General features: G+C 41.0%; 2 protein-coding genes and 1 non-coding gene across 3 annotated transcripts; 2 read left to right on the top strand and 1 right to left on the bottom strand.

Moving 5' to 3' along the window:
- Nucleotides 1-304: 304 nt before the first annotated feature.
- On the bottom strand, nucleotides 305-12,256 carry LOC140934906 (uncharacterized). The gene is made up of 8 exons (XM_073384465.1): nucleotides 12,073-12,256; nucleotides 9,697-9,811; nucleotides 8,696-9,019; nucleotides 7,443-7,671; nucleotides 5,324-5,582; nucleotides 3,085-3,256; nucleotides 1,363-1,568; nucleotides 305-740 (listed from the first exon to the last, which is right to left on the bottom strand). The coding sequence occupies exons 2-8, from the start codon at nucleotides 9,764-9,766 to the stop codon at nucleotides 390-392; spliced, it is 1,611 nt and encodes a 536-aa protein (XP_073240566.1). The 5' UTR covers nucleotides 9,767-9,811; nucleotides 12,073-12,256; the 3' UTR covers nucleotides 305-389.
- On the top strand, nucleotides 4,282-4,377 carry Trnai-uau (transfer RNA isoleucine (anticodon UAU)). The gene is made up of 2 exons: nucleotides 4,282-4,319; nucleotides 4,342-4,377. It is a non-coding gene; the product is annotated as a tRNA-Ile (tRNA).
- A 2,373-nt stretch (nucleotides 12,257-14,629) lies between the features above and the next one.
- Nucleotides 14,630-21,719, top strand: LOC140934994 (uncharacterized). The gene is made up of 7 exons (XM_073384543.1): nucleotides 14,630-14,786; nucleotides 16,737-16,904; nucleotides 17,525-17,636; nucleotides 18,746-18,849; nucleotides 18,946-19,170; nucleotides 20,874-20,929; nucleotides 21,490-21,719. Exons 1-7 carry the CDS (start codon nucleotides 14,729-14,731, stop codon nucleotides 21,658-21,660), a joined length of 894 nt encoding a protein of 297 aa, XP_073240644.1. The 5' UTR covers nucleotides 14,630-14,728; the 3' UTR covers nucleotides 21,661-21,719.
- Nucleotides 21,720-22,802: the final 1,083 nt, after the last annotated feature.

The raw sequence follows: 22,802 nt of genomic DNA on the forward strand, positions 1-22,802 counted from the left end.
ACCGTTCATAAATGTGAACGCCAAAATCGAGGTCAAATGTTTTAGCCAGTATGGACGAAAATATAACGAGGGCTTTGTGAATACCATGACTGTCTAAATTTTTGTACCCCAGAGGCGTGGCTGGGTGGATGCGTGGTCACTCCGCTAGAGGATGCCAGTTTGGATTTATTATAGTAGCACTGTGCGCGGAAGGGCATATGGTAAAACTACCAAGGAAAGTTATGAAAGTACTTAGGAAGGGTAAAAATTCAATCTGGTCCGTCAGAATCTAATGAAAAGAGAACAAAAAATTTGACCGGTTCGATTTGAACGACGTATCCTATCAAATTTTTCACCGAAGCTCCAAAATTCGTCTGGTGCCGTCTAAAGGTAGCCTGAGAGTTAAATGGTCAAGGTTTCTTTTTTCTTGTCCAATAATGTCTTTGTTGTTTCAGAAACATGAGTTCCAATCCCGATTTGAGTTCTGAATCAGAGGGTAAATATTGATCCTCAACGAGCTCATCCTCAAAGTCAGCCTCCGTAAGTTCCACTTCATCTTCAGAAGTAGTAAAGCTGCTTCTTCTTGAAGATGCGGAGGCTGTGTATACAGCTTCATCCAGTGAGTCTACCTTGACTCCATCGCGGTTTGTCCTGATGTGTTTAATTACAACGATACCAATCACTACTCCCAGGATTACTATGGCCAGCACTATCCCAGCTGTGGTCACCACTATTGACGTGGTATTTTCACGTTCAGGAACCTGGAGATTCAAAGGAGAGAACTGTATAGATTTGACTGTCGGTAAGTGAATGAACGAGATTACTTAAAAGGTAATTAGTTCAGTGGCCGAAAAGGAACCATATCTACAGAAAAACATGTAACTGATGATTAGGATACTTTTTGGAATACTAGGAAAATGCTTACTAGCCAACCAATTGACCTTACAGTTAGTCAAGGGTCCCTCAATTGAGTTGCTTCTTGACATATAGGCAATGAGATTGCCACTCATTCAAACAGACGCATTGTCAGTCATGGAGACAGCTAGTCAGTGAGGCAATCACTCAGTAAATCAGTTAAACAATCAACCAATCGATCAATCAATCAATCAATCATGAATCAGTCAGTCAATTAATACGTCAGTCAGAAGTAAGGTAGTCAATACGTTGACAGCCGGGAGCTTATAATACAGTAAAGTGATCCATCCATCCATCCATCCATCCATCCATCCATCCATCCATCCATCCATCCATCCATCCATCCATCCATCCATCCATCCATCCATCCATCCATCCATCCATCCATACATCCATCCACCAATCAAAGTCCCTATTTGAGCTCAAGTAAGTTATCAAAAAATTTACTGTGATTTATAACTGACATACCCTGATTGTTTTAATGATGGTCTTTGTTCTCTCGTTTTTATTTGTTTCTTTATTTTGCGGAGCGGTGCTAGCGAGGAACTCATCCATCATTTTTTCAGAATTCCGCAGTTTCTCTAATTCCTCCAGTTTATCGACCTGTTTCTCCTGGAGCTTTGCTTTGTGTTTATGGAATCCATTTTTTTTGGAAGAATTCTTCGTTTGGTCAGCTGAAAAAATATAAAAAAGCATATAAAGCAAGGTATTGAGACACATATTCATATCAAGTTTAACACCAGCCGAACGATTGGCCAGTAATCAAATCTGGTTGTTCAAAGCAGGTTTAAGATAACCCAGGGTTAGTGCGAAATTTAAATTCAGATATCAAAGCTTGAAAAGCAAAATCAGTTTAATTATTCTTTTTGTCTACAGTTTGATGATTAAATGGCCTAAAAAAACACAGAAAATAATCCTGGAAAATTCTTTTCTACAAAAGAAAAAGAAACCCTGTTAAAACTTAACCCTTGGTTAGCGCTAATCGGCCTTCCAACAACTAGGACCAGGAGACCATCCTTCAATCAGATGCTGAACTAGACAGAATTATGAAATATTATGGCTCTTGGAAATAGGCAATAAAAACATAGATTGTCTTGTGCTCATTATGCCAGTCTGGTTCACTTCATCTGTGCCAAATGTAATAACGAATCTACAACTAACCGCAGTAGGTTTCCGGGTGAGTACTTCCCAGTAACAGGCTAATGGGGATGTGCTGCTAGATGGGGTCGCATTTAAATGACTCCTGCTGGATTGACCATAATGGGTTTGCATTTTCATTAGAGTTACTAGAATGGGATCGCACTTTTTCAGGATTTGGGGGATCAGAAAATTCAGGTAGGTAATTTAGGTTTCTGGGAAACTGCCTACCTACCCCTCCCCTAACTCGACGTTAACATTTGCGTCTCACTTGGGGAAAAATGTTGGGTTAGTGGAGGGGTAGATGGGCGGTTTCCCAGAAACTTAAATTTTTCCTTTTAACCAATGTGTCAATTAATTTCAGGATGATTTAGTTAAAAGGCTTTATTAGGTAGATGCATAAACAGAAAGTTACTACGAAGTTGGGATTGCGAAAATCAATTTTCCCAAAAGTGACTAAGATGGGGTCTATATTTGGCCACAAAATAGATTATTATGGGGTAGGGGTTCTGAGAGGCCAGCGGCACATACCTGTTCGCAGCAATTTTAACCCAAGTAAAGGCTGGTTCTCATATGCCGCCAAATTAAAGTGCCTGTGACATAGCCGCCGATACTGCCTGCGATACTACTCCGACATATGAGAAGATAACGCCGCCGGCCGCAAGAAACATCGCAGGTCTTGAGCGCCGTCATGCCTGCGAAGTCGAACTCGTGTCAACTTCGCAGGCATGACGGCGGTCAAGACCTGCGATGGCTTCTGTTGCCGGCGACTTGTGTTCTCATATCGGAACGGTATTGCAGACAGCACCGGCAGACGTGTCGGAGTTATATCGCAGGTAGCTCCGCGGCATATGAGAACCGGACTTAACGCCCGCTCCCCCCCCCCACCTCCAAGAGAAGGTTTCCCAGCGTCAGGTGAGACGCCAGTTACGGAGGTGGCTTTGTATCAAGTTTGTGAGCTTGTTTTGGGAAGACCGACGGGGGCTTGACAGAACAAACACAGTATTAAAATACAACGAGAACTGAATTTGGATCGTTTGCTATTTCCCTCACCTGGAACAACAATGTTATCTTGGTTTTGTGGCGTGTAGTAACAGAGAAAGAACATGTGGTCTTTCTCTGCTCGGTGAATACCGTAAGGGTATTCACCTCCTTCGTAATCTATGTTGCCGCGGTCTTCGTCATCAAATTTGACGAATTCTGTGACCACGTTCATCCCTTTTACCTATTAAAGAAAACATGTAAAAATAAATAATTAGTGTTAGGCTATAAAACTGATCGAAACTCGATCTTTTTTTCGCCTCTCAGGAAGACTGAATCTTAAGAGACTGGCTTGCAGCTCTTGATGGTATGCGTGATCTTGGATTTTTTGTTTATTCAGTATATTTAGTCGATAATTGTTTCGTTACCTTAACAAAATCTTACTGACCGAGGGATAGTGCTAGTGATTTGAGGGTGTTGCCTAAAATAAATGAAGAGGATAACGACATACAAGGATGGCGTTGTGCAAGATCCTCGATGGCGTCCATAGTCATCAATTTTAGTAGCCAAGAGACTACAAAGAGCTTTATCCTCTCTTGTAGTAGCTCATACTGCTGTATACCAAATTATTTCCAAAAAACCCAACGGTGCGGGAGAGAACGGTTGTATGGTGATATGGATTGTAATATACCAAGGAGATTGGCCGTTTTTTCTATTCTTTCGCGTGAGACTGGGTCCGATGTCGTTTCGAATTGCATCATGGGATTGTTTTCCTTTTACTGACTATTACAGTGGAACCCCGATATAAGGAACCTCTATATAGCGAAGCCTTGGTATTACGAACGATTTTTTTAAACCCCAGTAATTATAGTCAAATATATGAAAAAGAACCTCGATATAACGGAACCTATTTATGGCGAACAGATTTTGCCAGTCCCTTGAGCCTTCGTTATATCGAGGTTCCACTGTAGTAGGTTGTGAGGGAAACTTGGTAAAAATTCGTCCCCGTAAACAGTCACATAGAAATAGCCTAAGCAGATAGAAGGGCGGCATAATTCTCATTACAGAAAAATAACAATCAATGGACGGGAGCGCAGTAAAATGCAGCACGTTCTGAGTCCCCCACAAAATTCGAACCTATGACCTCCTAAACATGGGGTGGGGCGGGGCCATATCCAACACGCTACGGAGAGACTTGCGGGGAGCAAGGCCATTTACCATTTACTAGGTTCGTATAAAACCAATGCATCAAGGCTTCCTGCACACCCAGCTCCCGTAGCTCAATCGGTTAGAGCGTCGTACTTATAAGCAGTATTGGCGGCTGATGTGATGCGAAGGTCGGGGGTTCGAGACCCCCCGGGAGCAGGGGTATTTTTTAGTTTTTTTTTTATGGTCACATTTAAATTTAACTTTGCACGATCGACCCTCTCTTATCTTCAAATCGATGTCCATACACTTAGATCACTGTTGTTCAGAGGATCGTTACATTTATCCCAGACTAGTCCAAATTTGAATGTAAAAGATTGTGTCTGTAACTTTTTTCCACCTTTCACTCCAACTGAAATAACTGAAATAATTACAATACCAAATTTCGCCTGTAGTAAAAAAAAAAAAAGAAAGATGAACGAGCCGTAATATTGTTAACCTGCAAGCGTCAGCAGATAGCTGTAAAGGACATGAACAGTCACGATAAATTTCCCTTTTTTGTCATAAAATTTTTCTAAACTTAACGCCGTTATTCGCCTCTATAGAAACGATGAGGGCACTGGAGCTGAAATGCGTCCCGTAATTGCTTCCGGGACGTGCAGGTCAGCTACTGGCCAATTTTTTTTCCCTGTCTCTAGTAATAGTCCCAGAAATCTTTACGTTAACTCGTTCCAGTTTCCTTCTGTTTCTAAAGTGGCGAATAAGAATTGAAAAACGACTAGCCTGCGAGCAAGCTCTCCGGGGCGCTCTGGCGGCGGGAAAAAGAAGGAGAACTTGCAACTACGTCTTCGGAATTTGAATATCTGCATCGCGAAAGTCGATACGAGATGCTGATTGGCGGAGATGACATTAGTAATGACGTCATTACATTTGGCACTTGATTTTCGATGTTTGTTTACATTCGCGCTCGTTTCCGCTTCGCGCTGATTGGCGGAAATCTGACAGCACAGTCGACGGAGAGCCACAGGGTAATTGGAGGTGGAATTCAAATTCCGGAAACGTAGTTGCAAGCTCTCCTTTCTTTTCCCGCCCCGCCGGCAGAGCGCCCGGGAGAGCTTGCTCTCAGGCTAGAAAACGACGTGGTAGCTTGCTTTCAGTTACTTGCCTTTTGACAAAGTATGGACTCGTAGGCAAACAGTAAGAATGGAGACTTGTTCGGTAAAACAATCTCCCTGTTAGCAGATCCAGAGGTACTGCAACAAAAGAATATTTTGGTGTCTTCGTTATAAAGACCTTCGGGTAGGTCGCCAACTTTGGAGTTTTTATTGTCTTTATTCTCGTCATCCCAAATGACGAATCCCTCTTCAAGTCCCGAGGGACAACTGTGACCTTTCTTGTAGATACAGTACTTGCCATCTGGCCATCTGTGAAAGGTTACATACAAAAGTGTATTAGTTAGATGCAAGAGAGGATAAAGGGGACAGAGAAGGCATCCCCCATACACACCCTATTCCATAGGTAACCACGGTCTCGAGTTATTTTTAGAATCGGGATAAAGTTACCTCGCGCGCTGCGTGGATGTTTCGTGGAGGTTTCGCACGACTAAACGCCGTGCAAAACATGTCGGGCGAAAGGCAATGAAAGCGTAAAGAGATCGAGAGCATTCCTGAATATTGAAGCGAAGTGAGTCGGCGCTCACCAGGAAAAGGGAATCGCTGGACTCTTTGACAACCCGTGAAATCAGTTTAACTCGAAGTTGTCGAAACCTCAGATTTCGCCGGTCTATTGAAACCGGTCGTTTGTACAATAAAGCAAGTAGGACGCCAAGAGTTATTTTTGTTGAATAATATAAGACTAATAAAAGAATAAATATCAAACCACAAATTGTTCTCTTCAAACTGTAAATTATAAATGATCCTGAGAGAATATTCAGCGTGTTAAGCATTTCCCTGCTGTACTGTTAGCTCTATACAAGAGTGGAAGCTCGATTCTTTTTCAATTTCCGTTTCGCTGACACAGATTTAGCAGAAATCTCTCTGTAGTCGTTTTCGTCGACAAAACAAATAGCTATAGCTCTCTGCGTCTTCCGCCATTTTGTTCTGCGTCAATTCGTGAAGGACGCGTGGCTCTGAGCGTGGGTCATCCACGCGGGAAACATTCGCGCTATACGATTGGCTGTTGTCTAATCCCCCTTGGGATCTGTGGTGTTAACAATAACTCGAGACGAATTACCTTTGGAATAGGGTGTGTATGGGGGATGCCTTCTCTGTCTCCTTTATTCTCTCTTGTTAGATGTTAGTTTGTCTCTAAAAATGGTCGCTCTTATTGTCCTCGGTCAGATATAAAGTCGACTCTCTCTAAGACGGACGCCTTTAGGACCGGTGTCCGTCTTAGAGAGGTGTCCCTCTAACAGAAAGTCAACTAAGGGACTATTTACATGAAGGTGGGGGACCCCAGGTAGATGAGGTAGCCCGCTTAGGGGTAGCCTGCGAGCAAGCTCTACGGGGCTCTCTGGCGGCGGGGCGGGAAAAGGAATAAGAACTTATACAACTACGTCTCTGGAATTTGAATTCCACCTCCAATTCCCCTGTGGCTCTCCGTCGACTGAGCTGTCAGATTTCCGCCAATCAGCGAGAAGTGGACCACTAGTAGCGAAAAGCGCCAACTTTAAAAGCCAAAATCGCGTTTTGCTAGCCAAAGTTGTTTTTTCTCCTGATTTTTGACTAACTAGTTGGATTTTACTAAAACAATTATTCCTCTCGCCCTTATGGCCTCTGAGTCAATAGCCCATTCGGCCTTCGGCCTCATAGGCTATTGACTTAGAGCCCATTCGGGCTCGAGGAATAATTGTTCATTAGTCAGAAATCGAGGCCGAACGCGGAACGAGGACGACCGTTGCGATCTGTTAGCTTTCGACTGACAAGCGACGAATTCTCATCGGAATCCCACTCTGATTCCTTCACTTGAGAAGGCCAGCCTCATTTTATCCTTATCTTAAAGGCGCTGAGTCAGGAAATTTTCCAAATTCAACTAAAAAAAATTCTTAAAATAGCGAAATAACTTTCACAGCAAATATAAAACGGATTGCAAATTTCAGTCTATCTTCGTTGACTTTGTCGCTTGGAAGACATATTTTTTATATGGAATTCGAAGCGCTGACTATATTTTGCCATTAAGAAGATATTTCTCCTCCATTGTTAATTTTCTTAGCGAAGTAATTGCAAGTTACAAATAAACAGTATGGACAAAACCTCCGTTAAATAATACATCAGCGGTTCCCTTACCTTCCCGCTCCATCCTCTTCACTCTTTATGCAGAATTCATGCCTTATTCCTTCATCGCTGAATTCACCTGCCAAATGAAAGCTGTCTGAATGCTGATTTTCCGTCCCGTCATCCTCAGTATCATGAAATCTGTACCCAGTCTTCCACTCGAATCCATCGGCGGCTGGACAACCGTTCACTGGCTTTGGAAGGCCATAGGTCCCAGATGGCCATTTAGACTCTGTTATAACTGAAATAAATAAATAAATAAATAAATAAATAAATAAATAAATAAATAAATAAATAACGATTTAAAGGGAGTACATTCACATAGTGGTTCTTTGTCTACCATTCCTGGTCGAAGTGAAATCAGGTGGAAATGCTAGTTTTTGAGGAGAGAGAAAATCCGGACAACTCGGAGAAAAACCTCTCGGAACAAAGAAGAAAACCAACAGCAAACTCAACCCGCTTATGGCGTTGACACCGGGATTTAAACCCGAGCCACACTGGTGGGAGGCGAGTACTCTCACCACATGCGCCACCCCTACTTCCCTTGTCAGTCTCTCTTCTTATGATGAAAAGCATAATCATAGTTTCCTCCCTCAAGTCTTAGTCATTGAAATAAATTTCAAATCAAATGACCGCGGCAGGCTTTAGTTTTGTTTATCTCTTCTCTGTTTATTTTTCCCAGATTTGCCATAGATAATTAACTAAATCGAAGGTTGTACATCCGATAACGGCCACTCACCTGATCTCTCATTTAGTGGATTATATGTGTCCATTAATCATTGCCAGTAGCCCAAATCCCGGAGCAAACAACTTCCATGCGCTCGTGTTACGGCGTTTTCACGGACCACTTTATTTTTAGAACGGTTTTGGCGCGAATTTTGACTATCTTTTAAATTTCACAAACCAGTCAGTAAAATCTACAGACCTAAAAATGATATTTTTTGCCTTTTAATGACGTTTAGGTTTCCTTTTTGATATCTTATACTTCGAATGCGCAAATAGACATGGCGGCGATTCATTTTTGCGGGAAATAGTGCCCTAAGATGTGTCTAAAAAGAAACTGATCCGTAAAAACAACGTGACATAGGCCTAGTATGGGAGTTGCTCGCTTCGGGGTTATGGGCTCCTGGCATTGCAATCTGGATGATGAAAGAGACTTTTAAAACCCTGTAGATGTTTACTCATTAGTAGTCGATGATGTTTTTCTATTGAGAAAGAATTCACTGTTGCCACGGACAAAACTAGTCTAACAATGACTTACTTACCTGTTGCAGTCGAGGAAAACGATTTTTTTTGTGACTTGATTCTAGTCTTTAAGTGATTTTCCCCTTCTACGCTCTTTTTGTTTTTATTTCCTTCTTTGCTACCATCACTCAAGAGTTCCTCAAGACTCACATCTCTTTTGCTTTCCTCGACATTCCTTTCCGAGTCAGTTCTTTCAGGTTTGATAGCTGTTTCTGAACTTATGACAAAGTCGCTGACCGGTGGAGCATTTGTAGATTCTGGGCTTCTCTCTTGACGTAGACTTGCAACTGTGCCGATAATCCGAATCTCTGTGTCCGGTATTCTTTTAATGTAAAAAATTGGCGCTAAAAAATAAGGAAAAGACGTGAGAAAACCTTCACGAACCGGGATTCAAACCCAAAATCTCACGTCAGAGATAAGGCCTTCTACCACCTGAGCTACGGAGAGACTTCGTGTTGAACTGAGTTAGCAATTTACCTACCACGCATTTGACTCTCGCCCTCAGATTGTTCTCGGGACAACCCTCTATATAAATTTCTCTTGTTTTGATTTGTTTTTTTGGTTGATATGCGCCAGTTAAAGTAGAGCTTGAGGGGGTGGGAGAGGAAGCCAGTGACCACTCCCCCGTGCTCGCGTCATACTGTCGTGTTACTGCCAGTTTGCATGAAAAAATTGGATCGCGATAAACTGTCTATGCTAGAATCAGCAGAGAAGAATAAGTCAAGGTTGGGGACCCTATTTTACACTCTCGTCTTGCTGTCTACTATGAATAGTAGCTACTAAATTAAGTATTATAAATCAGAAGGCAGAGGAAACGAGCCCAGCTTCTGCTATTTCAGTGATGACCGTGAGACTATTTACATGGAGGTGGGGGACGTCAAGTAGGTGATGGCCGTGAATCCGTATATGATGCCGCACCAGAATAACGCCGGAAAAGCATGAATCTGTCGCCCCAGTTAAAGTAAAATTTATGAAACAGCAAGCCTTGTTCTGAAATGATTTGTAAACGTCCGAAACTTACCTAGGTCATATTCCACAAAAGCGCATAGTTCTAGTAGCAGCAAAAATACGAATTTGAGAGCAAAAGTCATCTTTCAGGGATCACTGGGATGATATTCATCTCTGCTACATTTGAGCTGAAAAAAAAAGATGTTTTCTATTTAATTGCTCTTGATTTGCCATAGAGCTATGCTGTTTTGGGACAACAAAAGAAAAAATATCGCGAAAATTAGTTGTCTTTGCGAATTCATCTTTTCTAAACGAGGAATGGATAAATAACACTATTGCTGATTTAGTCATTGATCATACTGAAATTAATTCTAATAGCTACCCAGAGCCTCATCTAGACCCGCCTTTCAGGTCAGGAGGGGATGATTTCCAGTCGCAAGTATATATGGTAAAGGGTGCTCTGGGTTAACTAGAAGGTATTTCATTTAAATCGATGACTTCATATGATTTCAGTTAATCGCCATCTTCGATATGCCATATTTGATTATTGTCATGTTTAAAAAGTACCAGAGTGGGGTCAATGTGACGATCGAAGTCCGACATGCTCGGTCACTTTGAACGTAACCCTGCCTCACTCCTTCACTTTTTGCCTGGAAGGAGTTATGAAACTTTTGAAGGGCAAGAGCATTATTTCGGCCCTCTTGTTTAAACACCTTAACCTCATCAACTAAACAAAACCGCTCTTTAATCAAGCAGTCAAGCCGAATGGCATTCTGATCTATTTTGCCCTTCATTTCCACCTCCGCATTTGGAGCTGGGGCACCGAAAGTATCGTCGTGAATTCGTCGGTGAAATCGAGAAAGTGCCAAACAGCTGCTATTTTATTTACTACGATTTTGATCTCCGGCAATACCAGAGTGAAATGGAATCTTCTGGTTAACAAAACGCCTCTGATATGCAGTTGCAGCGAGTCAGCGTGGTTCGCCACCAATTCGCTCACTTCAGGAGGGCCCCTTTTGTCGATGGCCTGGGTACATGCAGGGGCATAAGAAATATTAGCGCCTGCGAAAGGAACATAGAAGAAGATGCATAGACACTGGAAATGGCAGCCAAACTGCAGCGGGCGTTTTAGCATCAAATTCCCGACTACGTATCCGTATTGACAATAAAACATTACAAAAATTTCGAATATATCAGGAATCGAAACTGTCTGTTTGTGATTAAAAAAAATCAAGGAATACTCGAAATGTTCCTAACAAAACTAAAAAACCTGTCTGACGAATTTTCAAACAAGAGTACTACGGTACTGCGAGGACAAATTTGTAAATACACTGACAGCAAAAGATTCTCTACTGCGACAACTTAAAGCCGCAATCTAAAAGCTCCAGCAAAGGCGTTAACGTGTTTTTGGGAGAGAAACGAATGGGAACAAAAATATGAATAGGGAAAAAAATTGCTACAACTCGGAAGCCGTAAACCTTTTCCCGCTACAGCTGTCTTCAGTGAAACCAAACAGAGAACATAAGGAGCAATTTTTTTTCTGTAACGATGTTTCCTGGTTAGGGGGTCCTAACAATTAGAAACACCGGAAAGCCATTTAAAAAGGCATTTCATAATCAGATAAACGGGAGTGTTTAATAGGCATGCGGGTGAAAACCCTCTGGCGAAACGGCAAACAATTACCTTATATCTGCTATAAACAATAGTTGTAGCACGCAAGTGGGCTTATCAACACTCTAGCTGTAGTTGCAGCTGACTTTGAGAAGAAAAGACACGTACATAGCAACTGTCAAATGCCGACTGTTGTAAATTAGTCAGTGATGTATTTATTTCGAGTAGCTTAAACTGATGAGGAACAATTTCCTTAACGTGTTGCTCTTTTTCTCTGGCAGTTTCTGTTTTGGTATGGTAATCACTCACCTGAACAAAAACTTGACGGTTCCCAATTTTGAATGAACTCACGTTGCTTTCGAACTACGCTAAAGCAAAGCTTTAGTCTGAAAAATCAGCTATTTCACAGCTTAAATAAGTGTCATAAACACGGAGAACATCGCTATTTAAAAACCTTAATTTTAGTTAAGATATAAATTATTGGGTGATCGCCGTTTTGCCATATACACAGCTGATTTTACTCGGGCTATAAATCCGTTGCAGACTCAGATTTTTTCAAATACAGATTCGTATATATCTCATAAGTTTTGGCTTAGGTCAAGTATTACAATTCTAAAGAATACGATTTCTTTACCGACCAAAATTAGATGAAATAGCGGTGAAATTTGCAAATTCAAACAAAGCATTATTTTGTGAAAACTATCACCGTTGATGGAACGTAAACTGTCCCAGCCTAAACGTTTATCAACAGCATCATAAATCCGACAGATTTTTGCTAAATCGATAGTGTGATGCAAACCACTTAATAGACTTTGAAAGAACTTCCTTCTTCTCTTACCTTTTAGGGCTTAGGCGCCCGCCATGTTTCTTTTTACAACCTCTTTCTATCAATAAATTAACACGATCCCCTTTCAGTTAGATAATGACCCGAGCTAAATCGAACAACAGACAGGTTCACTCCGATGACGTCAAAGGTTTCCCGCTCTCTTGTTTCCTTTTAACCACTTGCCGAGGGCAACGAATGATTGGACAACAGAGCGATTTCGATATTTCTAAGGGAAGGACAACGTCAAGGGAAGTTAATCACAGATCATTTTCATGGTTGGCTCGGTTGTCACTTTTCTGTAAACGCCATATTCTTTTACAGGTGGGAGTTGGTGGTGAATTGTTAGCAGAATAATAAACTTAACAGAACGATACCACTGTTTATTGTAGCGGGCGCGGATTATAGACCAGCTTTCATTTTTTGAAAGAGACTTGTCAGATTATTAATAGTAAAAGAAAACTTTGTTTTCTAGGGCTAAGATTAAGCTTTTTTTTGGTGGCGTACGCCCAGGCTTCCACTAGATCTCGTGACTTTGAAAATCGTTTGGTCTGAGAGCAACCATTCGGGTTTCGGGTTACCCAAACAGCTTACTCGCATGCTAGAGTTCGGGTGTAGTGAAAAAAAAAAAAAGGACAAAAAACCTCAAAATCTTCACCCTGATACATACGCTACAGACCAGAAAGCTAACAAATTTTAGGATTATTGAAGAGTTGCCGTCAATGATCAGCTTTTCAAACAATATTTAGACGGATGAAATCAATGTCATCTTGGGTTCATTTGTTAAATACTTCATGTAACGTACTCGAACGTGCACGCCTGGGACTTCTGTTAAAAAAACAGTCTTTTGCCGGCTGTCATTTTTGATTTAGGATTAATATCAGCTTTTTAAAACACAAACGCCAAGGTGAACTCACTCGTAGGTAAGATGCTACGCCAAGAGAGTTCGGATCAGCAGTTAAATCATCATATCCTTTGCAGATGTTTTTGTTTATATTATCTCTATACTCATAGGTTCCATCCGCACTCTACTGCACGCTTATGTTTCGTTATCAAATCGGCGTGCAAGTGCTTTGTTTGAGGCGTCACCCTAGTTTCTACTGTAACGGATGGCATTTATTTTGCGTCGTTTTCTCTGTGCCCTGCCAGTAACTGTGCTTACATTGTGGATGGCTCCTCCTTTTTAGGTTCGCCGCACCTCAGTTTGGTCTAAAAATAAGGGCGGGGGGGGGGGGAACGGGCCCCCGGGCCCCTCCCCAGGATCCTCCACTGCTGTCCAAACGACATTTTTGTCTTGGAAATTGACAATTTACTTTATTCGAATGTAGCAGGTGGAAAGCGCGGGAAATTAACTTGACTGGTTTTTATTAGGACTAGCTGAGAAAGTAACGCGAAGCTAATCTCATACACAGATCTCACTAGGCGAGATCGAGTACTCTGAGATTAATCACCAACTTGCTCTAGACTGGAGTTCAAAGGATCGCTTAACTTCTTCTCCCCTACAAAACCTACAAATGTAGCACTGAATGGGAAGTAGATTACGTAGTGAACTCCTCTCAAAGTAGAAAACGTTATCGTGACCCCATGTTGTGACACTATAGTGTTCGACTGATTCTGACAAAACTTTACCCACTTGATTTCGTCTAGATCCCTTAAGGTAGGCAGACGGACGGTGATCTATGAGTGTGTGGCTTAGGTAGACTATATATCCCGCATTTTGTGTCCCAATAATTTAGAGTTGATTAAAGGGAGCGTAGTTTTTCAGTGCACTACTGTAGTTTGTGTTTTTTCAATCATAATGATTCCTGCAACTACAAGACTGTTGGCAGAGGCCACTTGCAGAGAACAATAGAAAACTGGTGTTCGCATCGAATCAGTGAGTCGCGAAAAAGACACAAGTGAGATAATGCTCTCGCCTCAAAAAACATCGGCTACATGGAGAGAAAAGATATTGTAATCTGGCCAAACTAATTTTAAACAGAAGGTATTCTGTGTACATGTTGTGCTGCAAGATTTGTGAGTAACTACTCATGCTTTGGATCAAGAGTATATTTACACTTTAAGGTAAGGCTTTTGTTTAGCCTTCATTTTTTTGAAAGAGTCCAATTGCATAGGCTAATCTGCTCTTTTCTGCTCATCTAAGTTCCACTTTTATTTCAATCAATGACTTGAAATCCGGCCTCATAGGTCTTCAGTTAGTGAGGCTTTCCAAAAATGTTTACCTGGTTAATAAATCTTATAATATCTTGACAGAATGCAGCGAATTTCGACAAATAATTTTGATGTAGAGGGTTTGAAAAAAAAAAAATTCCTCAAAAGTATTTTGCGTCCTATAATTTTGTTTATAAAAGATTATGGATCGAGAGAGGAAATGAAACAGTAATGAACGAAATCACGCGTTTTTTTATCCTGCGAGATTTATGTATAACGAGACATTACCTAATCGGCAGGTACATCTTGTGAAACTCGGTCACTTAAAAATAGCATCTCAGTTTCCAATTTGGATATCGATCCTTATATATTTATCTTATTGATATACATCTCAACTTTCTTTGTGTCAAGTCTAAAACAAAAGCTTGATTTTTGATGCGTTGAACAGGAAAATGAAGAACTGAAAGGCGATCAAAAGCGTCGAGTGAAGTCAAGATATAGGGACACAACAAATTCTGCCATGTTTTGGTTATCGTTGATTTTAACACTGGTGGTCTTCTGGTGTCACTCTGCAAAAGGTAAATTTCTTGTGATTTTCAGCGGAGCGAATTATTCACAAGTCTTCCAAGTTAGTGCTTTTTTGACTAAATTAAGGACCTACACCATTTTTCTGGGTTTACAGATAATTGTTCAATGTGTTATGCGCAGTAGTTCGTATGTTTGATAATCTCTTCATGGTGTTTCTTGCCCAATTCTCTCAGAAAAAGAGAGGTTACTGAGAAGGACAAAAATATCGATCATTGATAGCTATAATTATCATAATAGATGGACTGTTTGAATATGAGTGAATGAATCCGGTGCGTTTGTTAAAACAGAAAATCAAACTTTTCTGTTGTACTTCAGAGTAGAGTCTTCGACTACGATACTTAAATGCTTTGAGTGAAAACAAGAGCTTAAGTGTAGACAAGTGTTTCTTTGTTATGTTTCGCAGGTATGTAAAATCTGTTATTTGTAATGCTAGAATCACAGTGAAACTGGTCATTTACCCGTAACGCTTTTCATGTTTTTAATGACAGCAGCCAAATAAATCATATGACCGTTCCCTTTAGCTACTTGCAGCTGCTTTTTGAAATATTCCAAACGTTTTTCTTATAGGTGAGAATGCGAATCTTAGAGACTTGAAAATATTTTATGGAAACAATCGTTTCCACTTGTACTAGGGATAGAATAAGAAATGTTCATAGCAATCGTCTGTACCTTTACATTTCTTCTGATTTATTACGGTAAATTCAATCTTTTTTATGGTGCTTAACCCCTAAAGAGCGATCAACAACAATTTTCTCCTTACGATAACAATGCTTAATCAAGAGAAAACGTGACAAGAATGAATAAAGTGATCACTAAAGGGAAAATACTTTGATCTCAACTATTTGTTTAAGAAAATGTATGGGGATCAGTCTAGAGAATTTGTACTGATTTCAGTGAATATTGGGTCGTGCCCCAAGCGAGGGGGCGGGGAACTCCCATATAAACGTAACGGGGATGCTCGTCGACTCGCTTTGGGGTGTAAATTGCAGCTTTTGGTCTCACTTAGGGTGTTTGGGATTGAAAGTCACTACATTTGCCCATTCAGGTATCGCTTAGTGCTTTGCATAAAGAAATTTACCAAAAATGCCCTGACAGTGACCACACAGAAATCTCCCTTAGGGTTCAGTTTAAGATTGGGCCACACCCACATTGGTCTTCCTTAATTAGAGGTTTATTTTGAATTTGCTGACGGGCATCCCCGTCACTTTTACATCGGAGTCTCCCCCGAGGGCCGTGCTTGGATGCATATAAGAGGCTATAAGACTGTTAAAAGTAAATTTTCGTCTGCCAAAGAGTTTCAACAATTTCTTGTTCAGCAAATTAAATAAAAAATCATGTTTAAATCAACAGACATGCATTTTAGTCAATCTTATGTCTGTTATGCAATTTCAACGTGTGACTCCCCAGGTAAAAGCTGTTCTTTTGATCGGAACTCAGGTCTGGCAGGGTATTTTCGGGATTCGGGATTCGGGATTTGACCAAAATACGGTGCGGGATTCGGGAAAACGCGAGCTATATCATATCTTAACTGATAACGCGACTTTACAACTACCTGGGAAGCCGGATTCGCGGGATGCGGGATTTTTTTTTACCTGAATGTTGGGAATTCGGGGGACCGTACGTTTGAGCGGCAAATGCGAATCATTCAGTAGCGCGTTAAGTGTGTCTTGCTAGATTTTTTTATGTTATTGTTTTTGATAACAAAAGAGGAATTCGGGATTTTCGCGGGAAAAAGAAGCTGTAATGCGGGGTCAGGGCCCCCCTCCAGATTGATTACTTGCATAAATAATCCTTGCTAAATGTCGCAATGTTAAGATTGTGATACGACGACAAAAATAGACTGTGCATGGAATAAGTTGCTTTAAAAACGTTTTGTAAGTTTCCATGAATAAAACTATCTGTCGCTACTAATTATGAATGAATTTTTTTTATACTAACAGGAAAGGCTGGCCTTTGGCCTACCGGCCAATATGGCCTTCCTATGCCTAAGGCCGGATGTCCGAATAACTGGTTTGATGGCCGACGATTTCGCGATGTCGACAGCGGCAACCTCATAGACCGTAAGATATACGACTCCCTTCATTTGGCTGGCTGGATCAGCAAGGAAGGTATATAATTGATTCTAATCGACCAACACTCTGTTTTAATAGTTTAAAAACTGTCCATAACAAGAACGCTCTAAAAATATTGTGAGAAACGTAATGCCTTAGTACAGTTCGAAACAGGATTTCTCCGCTGTAATATTTTCACGTCCGACCACGCGTGTATGAATACACGAAAATCCGGGGTGCTTCGGGGAAAATTACATCATGGCCAAAAAGCCATACTAGATCTTAATCAACTACGCGCATCACCTCATTCATCGCCGAAAATAATCCACTTGCTCATCACGAGTCTCATTTGCATACAATGAAAGTCGTCACGATTCTTATTCCCAGTTCCCACATAGCGAAAAAAATTTGCCAGTTCCTTGGGCTTTCGTTGTATTGAGGTTCCACTGTAGTTTCATGTCAAGTAAATACCCAACCCTTCCTTAAATAAGGATGCACAGGCCACGAAAATGAAAACAAAATAGATAAATTATAATAGTGGAATGAATAATTAAAAAATAAAAATAAAACGGCACGGCTTTTTCCTTGCTGCAACTTTCGATAGAGGGACAGGAAACAATTTTCTTGTTTACAGGTGAAACTTTTTAAACATAAACTTGGACAATTTTTTTCCAAAGGTATTGAACAAGATTTCTGTATTAAGACAAGCAAAGATGTATCTTATAACTGGCCAGAAGGGAAATATTGCATTTTAAAGCACGATGCCTGTCCTTATGGACTATCCGGTGGGTAAGTAAACCTTGTTGCTGACTGCTGACATTTTAATTCTCCACAGTATCGTGGTTACATATTAATAGTTATCAAGAGAGGATAAAGGAGACAGAGAAGGCATCCCCCATACACACCCTATTCCATAGGTAATTCGTCTCGAGTTATTTTTAGAATCGGGATAAAGTTACCTCGCGCGTTGCGTGGATGTTTCGTGGAGGTTTCGCATGACTAAACACCGTGCAAAACATGTCGGGCGAAAGGCAATGAAAGCGTAAAGAGATCGAGAGCATTCCTGAATATTGAAGCGAAACGAGTCGACGCTCATCTGGGAAAAGGGAATCGCTCCATCTCTTCTTCCGAAAGACTCTCGTTTCGTTTATTTGATTTCTTCGGCGCCTTTTTGCTTGATTTGGTGACGGTCGAACTCGAAGGCGCAGGTTTAGGCTTCCCTGCACTTTTCCTCCTCTTTGTTTCATCTGCTGACCTATCATCGGAATAGGGGCTTTCTATGTTTTCTTGTATTTCATTGGCACTCTCCGTTTCGGTTACAGCTTCCTCCTCGTTTGCACTGACTTTTTCACCTCAGTCTTTGCTAGAACTCTCAGCTTCGCTCGAATCAAAGTCGTAACAATGCTTAGAAACAAGGCAGGAAGGGCGATTCTTTTTTAATTTCCGTTTCGCTGAGACAGCTTTGGCAGAAATCTCTCTGTAGTCGTTTTCATTGACAAAACGAATAGCAATATCGCTCTCCGCGTCTTCCCCCATTTTGTTCGGCGTCAGTTCGTGAAAGACGCGTGGCTCTGAGCGTGGGTCATCCCCGCGGAACACATTCGCGCTATGTGATTGGCTGTTGTCTAATCCCCCTTGGGATCTGTGGTCTTAAAAATAACTCAAGACGAATTACCTATGGAATAGGGTGTGTATGGGGGATGCCTTCTCTGTCCCCTTTATCCTCTCTTGTAGTTATTCGGTGAGGTGTGCATCTGAGAATATCAAAAATATATAATAATAATCTAGTTACTAAACAGCATTGGCATTAACTTTTAATAGGAAAGACTATCCCTTATTGAGAGGCACTGTCTAGTAAACAATTTTTAATTCACTCATATTTCTTAATATATTTGCAGGTCGGTTAGCTGGCTTCCAATGCCGAGTTCCAAGTTTCAAGACGCAACTGTGAATGGAAAACCATTGAAAAACGTAACGATAAGCTATTGCTGTAGCTCAAAAGGTAAGGCAGGTATAATTCCCTTCAGAATTAGAAGCGTTAACTCAGTTTAATATTTGAAAAAGTAATAAAACAAAGTCTCTTTCATCTATTTACTAGGTGACACGAGCCATTCCATGACATTGCCACTTGAGAAACCTTTCTATTTATACTCTCTCAACGGCGCAAGGTGTCAGATCGTCAAAGGAGCAACATTGAAGGAGGAGAGCGTAAATTTCGATAAAAAAGATAGAAGATATCATACAACCATTCAGGGAGAAACTCCATTTGGCCCGGTAAAGGATGGTTCCCAGATGAAATTAACCTATTGCTACTATACTCCTGGTAAGGTTTTACTCTGACTTTTCAATTACGCCTTTCGGAAACCAGTTTAAGACAAATTTATATAAAGCAAAAAATCCCCATCAAAGATCCAACTTCCATCTTCAAAGGCAACACGTATCGTGGAGAGTGGACCCCGATCTGTCTGTCTTCTACTTTGTGCTTCCTACCGATGACGAGGCTTGAGTGGCCTCTTCAAAGTGCAAGCTCGGCCTTCTGATATGGAATCTGATCATTATCTCAAAAACAACCAACCTTCTTTAGTCGACTTCGCCAGCTAATTCCAAGCAAGGAATTTGACTAGGCTGCATAAGCATCGGGAAAGATGGCGAAGTGCTAACAGGTCTTCACCGCCCCCCTCAGGGTTATTTTTCTAGCCTTTGTTCCTTCCAGAACACGCATAATGCAGCAAAGCCATTTAATCCGAGGCTATGGGGATCATTTTGACGGGCATCATGGCGTGTCCACACTCCATTCTGGCAATTTTTACTGTTTCGACTCTTTAAGGTTCAAAACGAGAACGTTAGGTGCACTACTGTTGTGTGGCCCTACGAGTGGGTGTCACATGACATATAGAAGGCCTCCTGAATTGAAAGCCTTTATTGATGAAGAGAATTGAAGCTTACGTTCTATTCCCTTCTTGCCGTCTTGCAAGTAGCATAGCTTAACAGCGTTGCGACGAAAGGCCAGAGGAGACAAACAGGTACAACGCCAAAACACTTCGTCTCAAACAGCTAATTGGCTCACATAAGAAACACAGAAAATATCAATTGTCTCCTTAAGATATAAAAGAAGGCGGTCGTCATTGATGTACATCGCAGGATTTACAGTTCATGATCTAAGGCACACAATTAATTCTGAAAATACTTGTGAGAAAATAAAACTAGACTGGTTTCCAGTTTCAGTTTCGGCAACTGAGGAGCGAACAAAGCACCTCGCCCAGCTTAACGCCACACATCCCGCATGTTGCTTCGCGGTATGTTAAATAGTGGGCTTCGACGAAGATTTCAGAAAACACCATCTTAAGGCGTGGCGACACGCATCCGGATACTTTCGAAACGGAGATTTTTTCCTCCGTTTTGCAAAAAAATACACGTCCACACGTAGCGTATTCGAATCGTTTTCGTCCGTCCATACGAAAACGCTGAACAGAGCTGCGGAATGTTAGTCAGTGCATCATTGTATTAGAAAAACTCCGTTTTCGTCTGTCCACACGTAAACGAGTGGCCAGGGTTTTCAAAAATCTTCACTCTGGAGAGCGCTTTTGAAAAGATGCGTTTTCGGTGACCGTTTCGACCGAATACGTGTGGCCAACCTGAAGGAAAAACCTCCGTTTTCAAACAAAAACGGTTACATGTGGACGGGGCGTTAGTCTGAGTAGAATTTCAAACTGTGCCAGAAATAAAAGTCTTTGCGCTCGAATTCGCGAAATGGCCTTCATCATGCAGGCGGCGTAAAGTATTGTATAGTATTGCTATACATAATACCGAGGTCAAACATTTTTTTGACACCCATTTATTATTTCAGGTTGGCATGTACAAGATAATGCACTTAAACAAAACGCCACTACTGGTAATCTAGTCTATAACTACCGTATTCCGTGCACGTCTTCAGTTGGGTTATTTAATGGGTATTTGTGTGGTCCTGCTATTCTGTGGTATCCGTTATCATGTTCAACTTTTACGAAACGTTTTCTTCCGTTTTAGGTGGATCTATAACAATTCCAGCAAGTCAAGAAGTTGAGAAAACTCTTTTTACAGGAGTAAGTAAAGGTCTTTAAATCTCGCACTATAGACATTTTCCAGGTTATTTTGAATAAACCTCAACTCAGGGCTTGGGTTGACATAATACGATGGAATTGCACAGCCAAGTTAATGATGTGTATGAATAACGGTTGAAAATTTCCATTTTTAGCCCTTACGACAAAAATTTGAGTTTTTTTCGGCTATACACCGTTCAGCCTTCGTGGCAAGAGTGTCAAAAGGGGAAGGGAGAATTCGGGATAGCGAGGTTGGAGACTTCCCCTTCCACTTGCGGGGAATTCCGCCTGCGGCTTCCCGTTAGCCTTATGTTGAAGCCGCGTCAGGGAGGGATGGACTTCGTTAACTTGGCCAAGGACATAATTTCAGCCACACGTGAACCATGTTCGCCTTGCAGTACATGTACAGGCATGAGGCACTCCCTCGGCATAGCGTCATGTGCCGTGGTAAAAACGCCTGCACACAGGCTAGAAATGGCTGAAACCATGGAAACTCTCAGTTAGGGATTCTAGTCTAACATTCAAGAGAGTGATAACTTCAAGATCATTTGCTTTCGCTCTAGACTCAACTTGACAACAAGACTCAGTCCTCCGGCCTGGCAGTTGCTATCGGCATTGGAGTCGCATGCGCAATGATTGGTACCGCAACTATTGCCTTGGTAACAAAGAGGTTCATACGAAAAAAGAGCGATGAAGATGATGATGACGATGAACCGAAACCTGACGATCCGTAAAGTGTGTTAAAACTGATTTGGTCCTGAGAAAAAGTTTCATTAACCCTTTCACTGCTAAATGTGGCCAAAGGCGAAATTCGACAAAAATTTCCGAATTTTATTTTGTAAAATTTCTAATAACAAACAGCACCGGCCATGTCAAAGTACAGGCAGAGAGGTTTCATTTGAATGGTTACTCCATAGGATTTCGTCCACACTCGACTAAAAAAGGAAGAGTTACCTTACAAAACTCCATCACTCACTCTGGCAGTAAAAGGGTTAACAATTCTGAACTTAAAAAAGTGTGTCTCCCAAAACGTTTCTGAAATTTTGGCCGTTCAAAAACTACTGCTTTTTCCCCTTGAGAAAGTCCCAGAGACTAGGAACGAGTAAGGATCAAAGAAAGGCTGATGACGTCATGTGAGCCTTCGCTTCTGATGGAAAATTCTTGTGGGATTAAGCGATGTATTTGACTTTAAGAAAGGTTTAATTAAGCAAATGAAGATTGTGAAGATGACTGGGGAGTTGTCGCCAACTACAATCCGCATCTTGTTAAATATTCTACATTCTTGCAAACCGTTCTTGGTCAAACTTGTAATTTTTGGAGGGAAATTTGCTTGCTTTGAAGAAGAAAAAAAAGGTTTTGCAAGATTTTTTGCGATTTTAAAGTTCGGATACATATTCAGTACACATATTTAAGAGTTAAAAACGACCAAAAAAGAAAAATTTCGTGTCATATTCACTTAAGTTTCCTGGTACAAAAATTCCTTTATGACTCAGTTTTTGTGTGAAAGCCGGAAGACGAAACAGGAGATAATGATGAAATTTCATCTGAGGAATTGTATAAAGGTGAAGGAAACGGGAGTCATTTTTTCTGAGGCCCAATTTATCAAAAACTTAATAAATTACGTTAATTTGTGTCGTTTACATCAGCGATTTACTAATGGTTGCATTAGTTACAGAATTTGCTATTACGCGTTGGTGGAAATTAAATAGAAGAATATCTGAAAACTATTAACCATTTAGTTACGCAGGAATAATTATTCAAGCTATGAGTTTTTCTCGCATGGTTTTTATTAGGTTTCTAAGAAACTATGATGGCCCCTTAAAAACTTTTCTCTAAAAGCGTTTTGAGTTTTGCGGAAGCCTTTCCCTGTAAACTT

Source organism: Porites lutea, chromosome 4 (assembly GCF_958299795.1).
Source record: "Porites lutea chromosome 4, jaPorLute2.1, whole genome shotgun sequence".
Classification (NCBI taxonomy): Eukaryota; Metazoa; Cnidaria; class Anthozoa; order Scleractinia; family Poritidae; genus Porites; species Porites lutea.

Excerpts from the sequence above, each read along its gene's own strand:
- LOC140934906 (XM_073384465.1), bottom strand. The coding sequence starts at position 9,766 with ATGACTTTTGCTCTCAAATTCGTATTTTTGCTGCTACTAGAACTATGC. Across the intron at positions 3,257-5,323 it reads AGTCCATACTTTGTCAAAAG|GTAAAAGGGATGAACGTGGT; the intron begins GCAAGTAACTGA and ends TTTCTTTAATAG. Across the intron at positions 741-1,362 it reads CCATCATTAAAACAATCAGG|GTTCCTGAACGTGAAAATAC; the intron begins GTATGTCAGTTA and ends TTGAATCTCCAG.
- LOC140934994 (XM_073384543.1), top strand. The coding sequence starts at position 14,729 with ATGTTTTGGTTATCGTTGATTTTAACACTGGTGGTCTTCTGGTGTCAC. Across the intron at positions 14,787-16,736 it reads CTGGTGTCACTCTGCAAAAG|GAAAGGCTGGCCTTTGGCCT; the intron begins GTAAATTTCTTG and ends TTATACTAACAG. Across the intron at positions 19,171-20,873 it reads CTATTGCTACTATACTCCTG|GTGGATCTATAACAATTCCA; the intron begins GTAAGGTTTTAC and ends CTTCCGTTTTAG.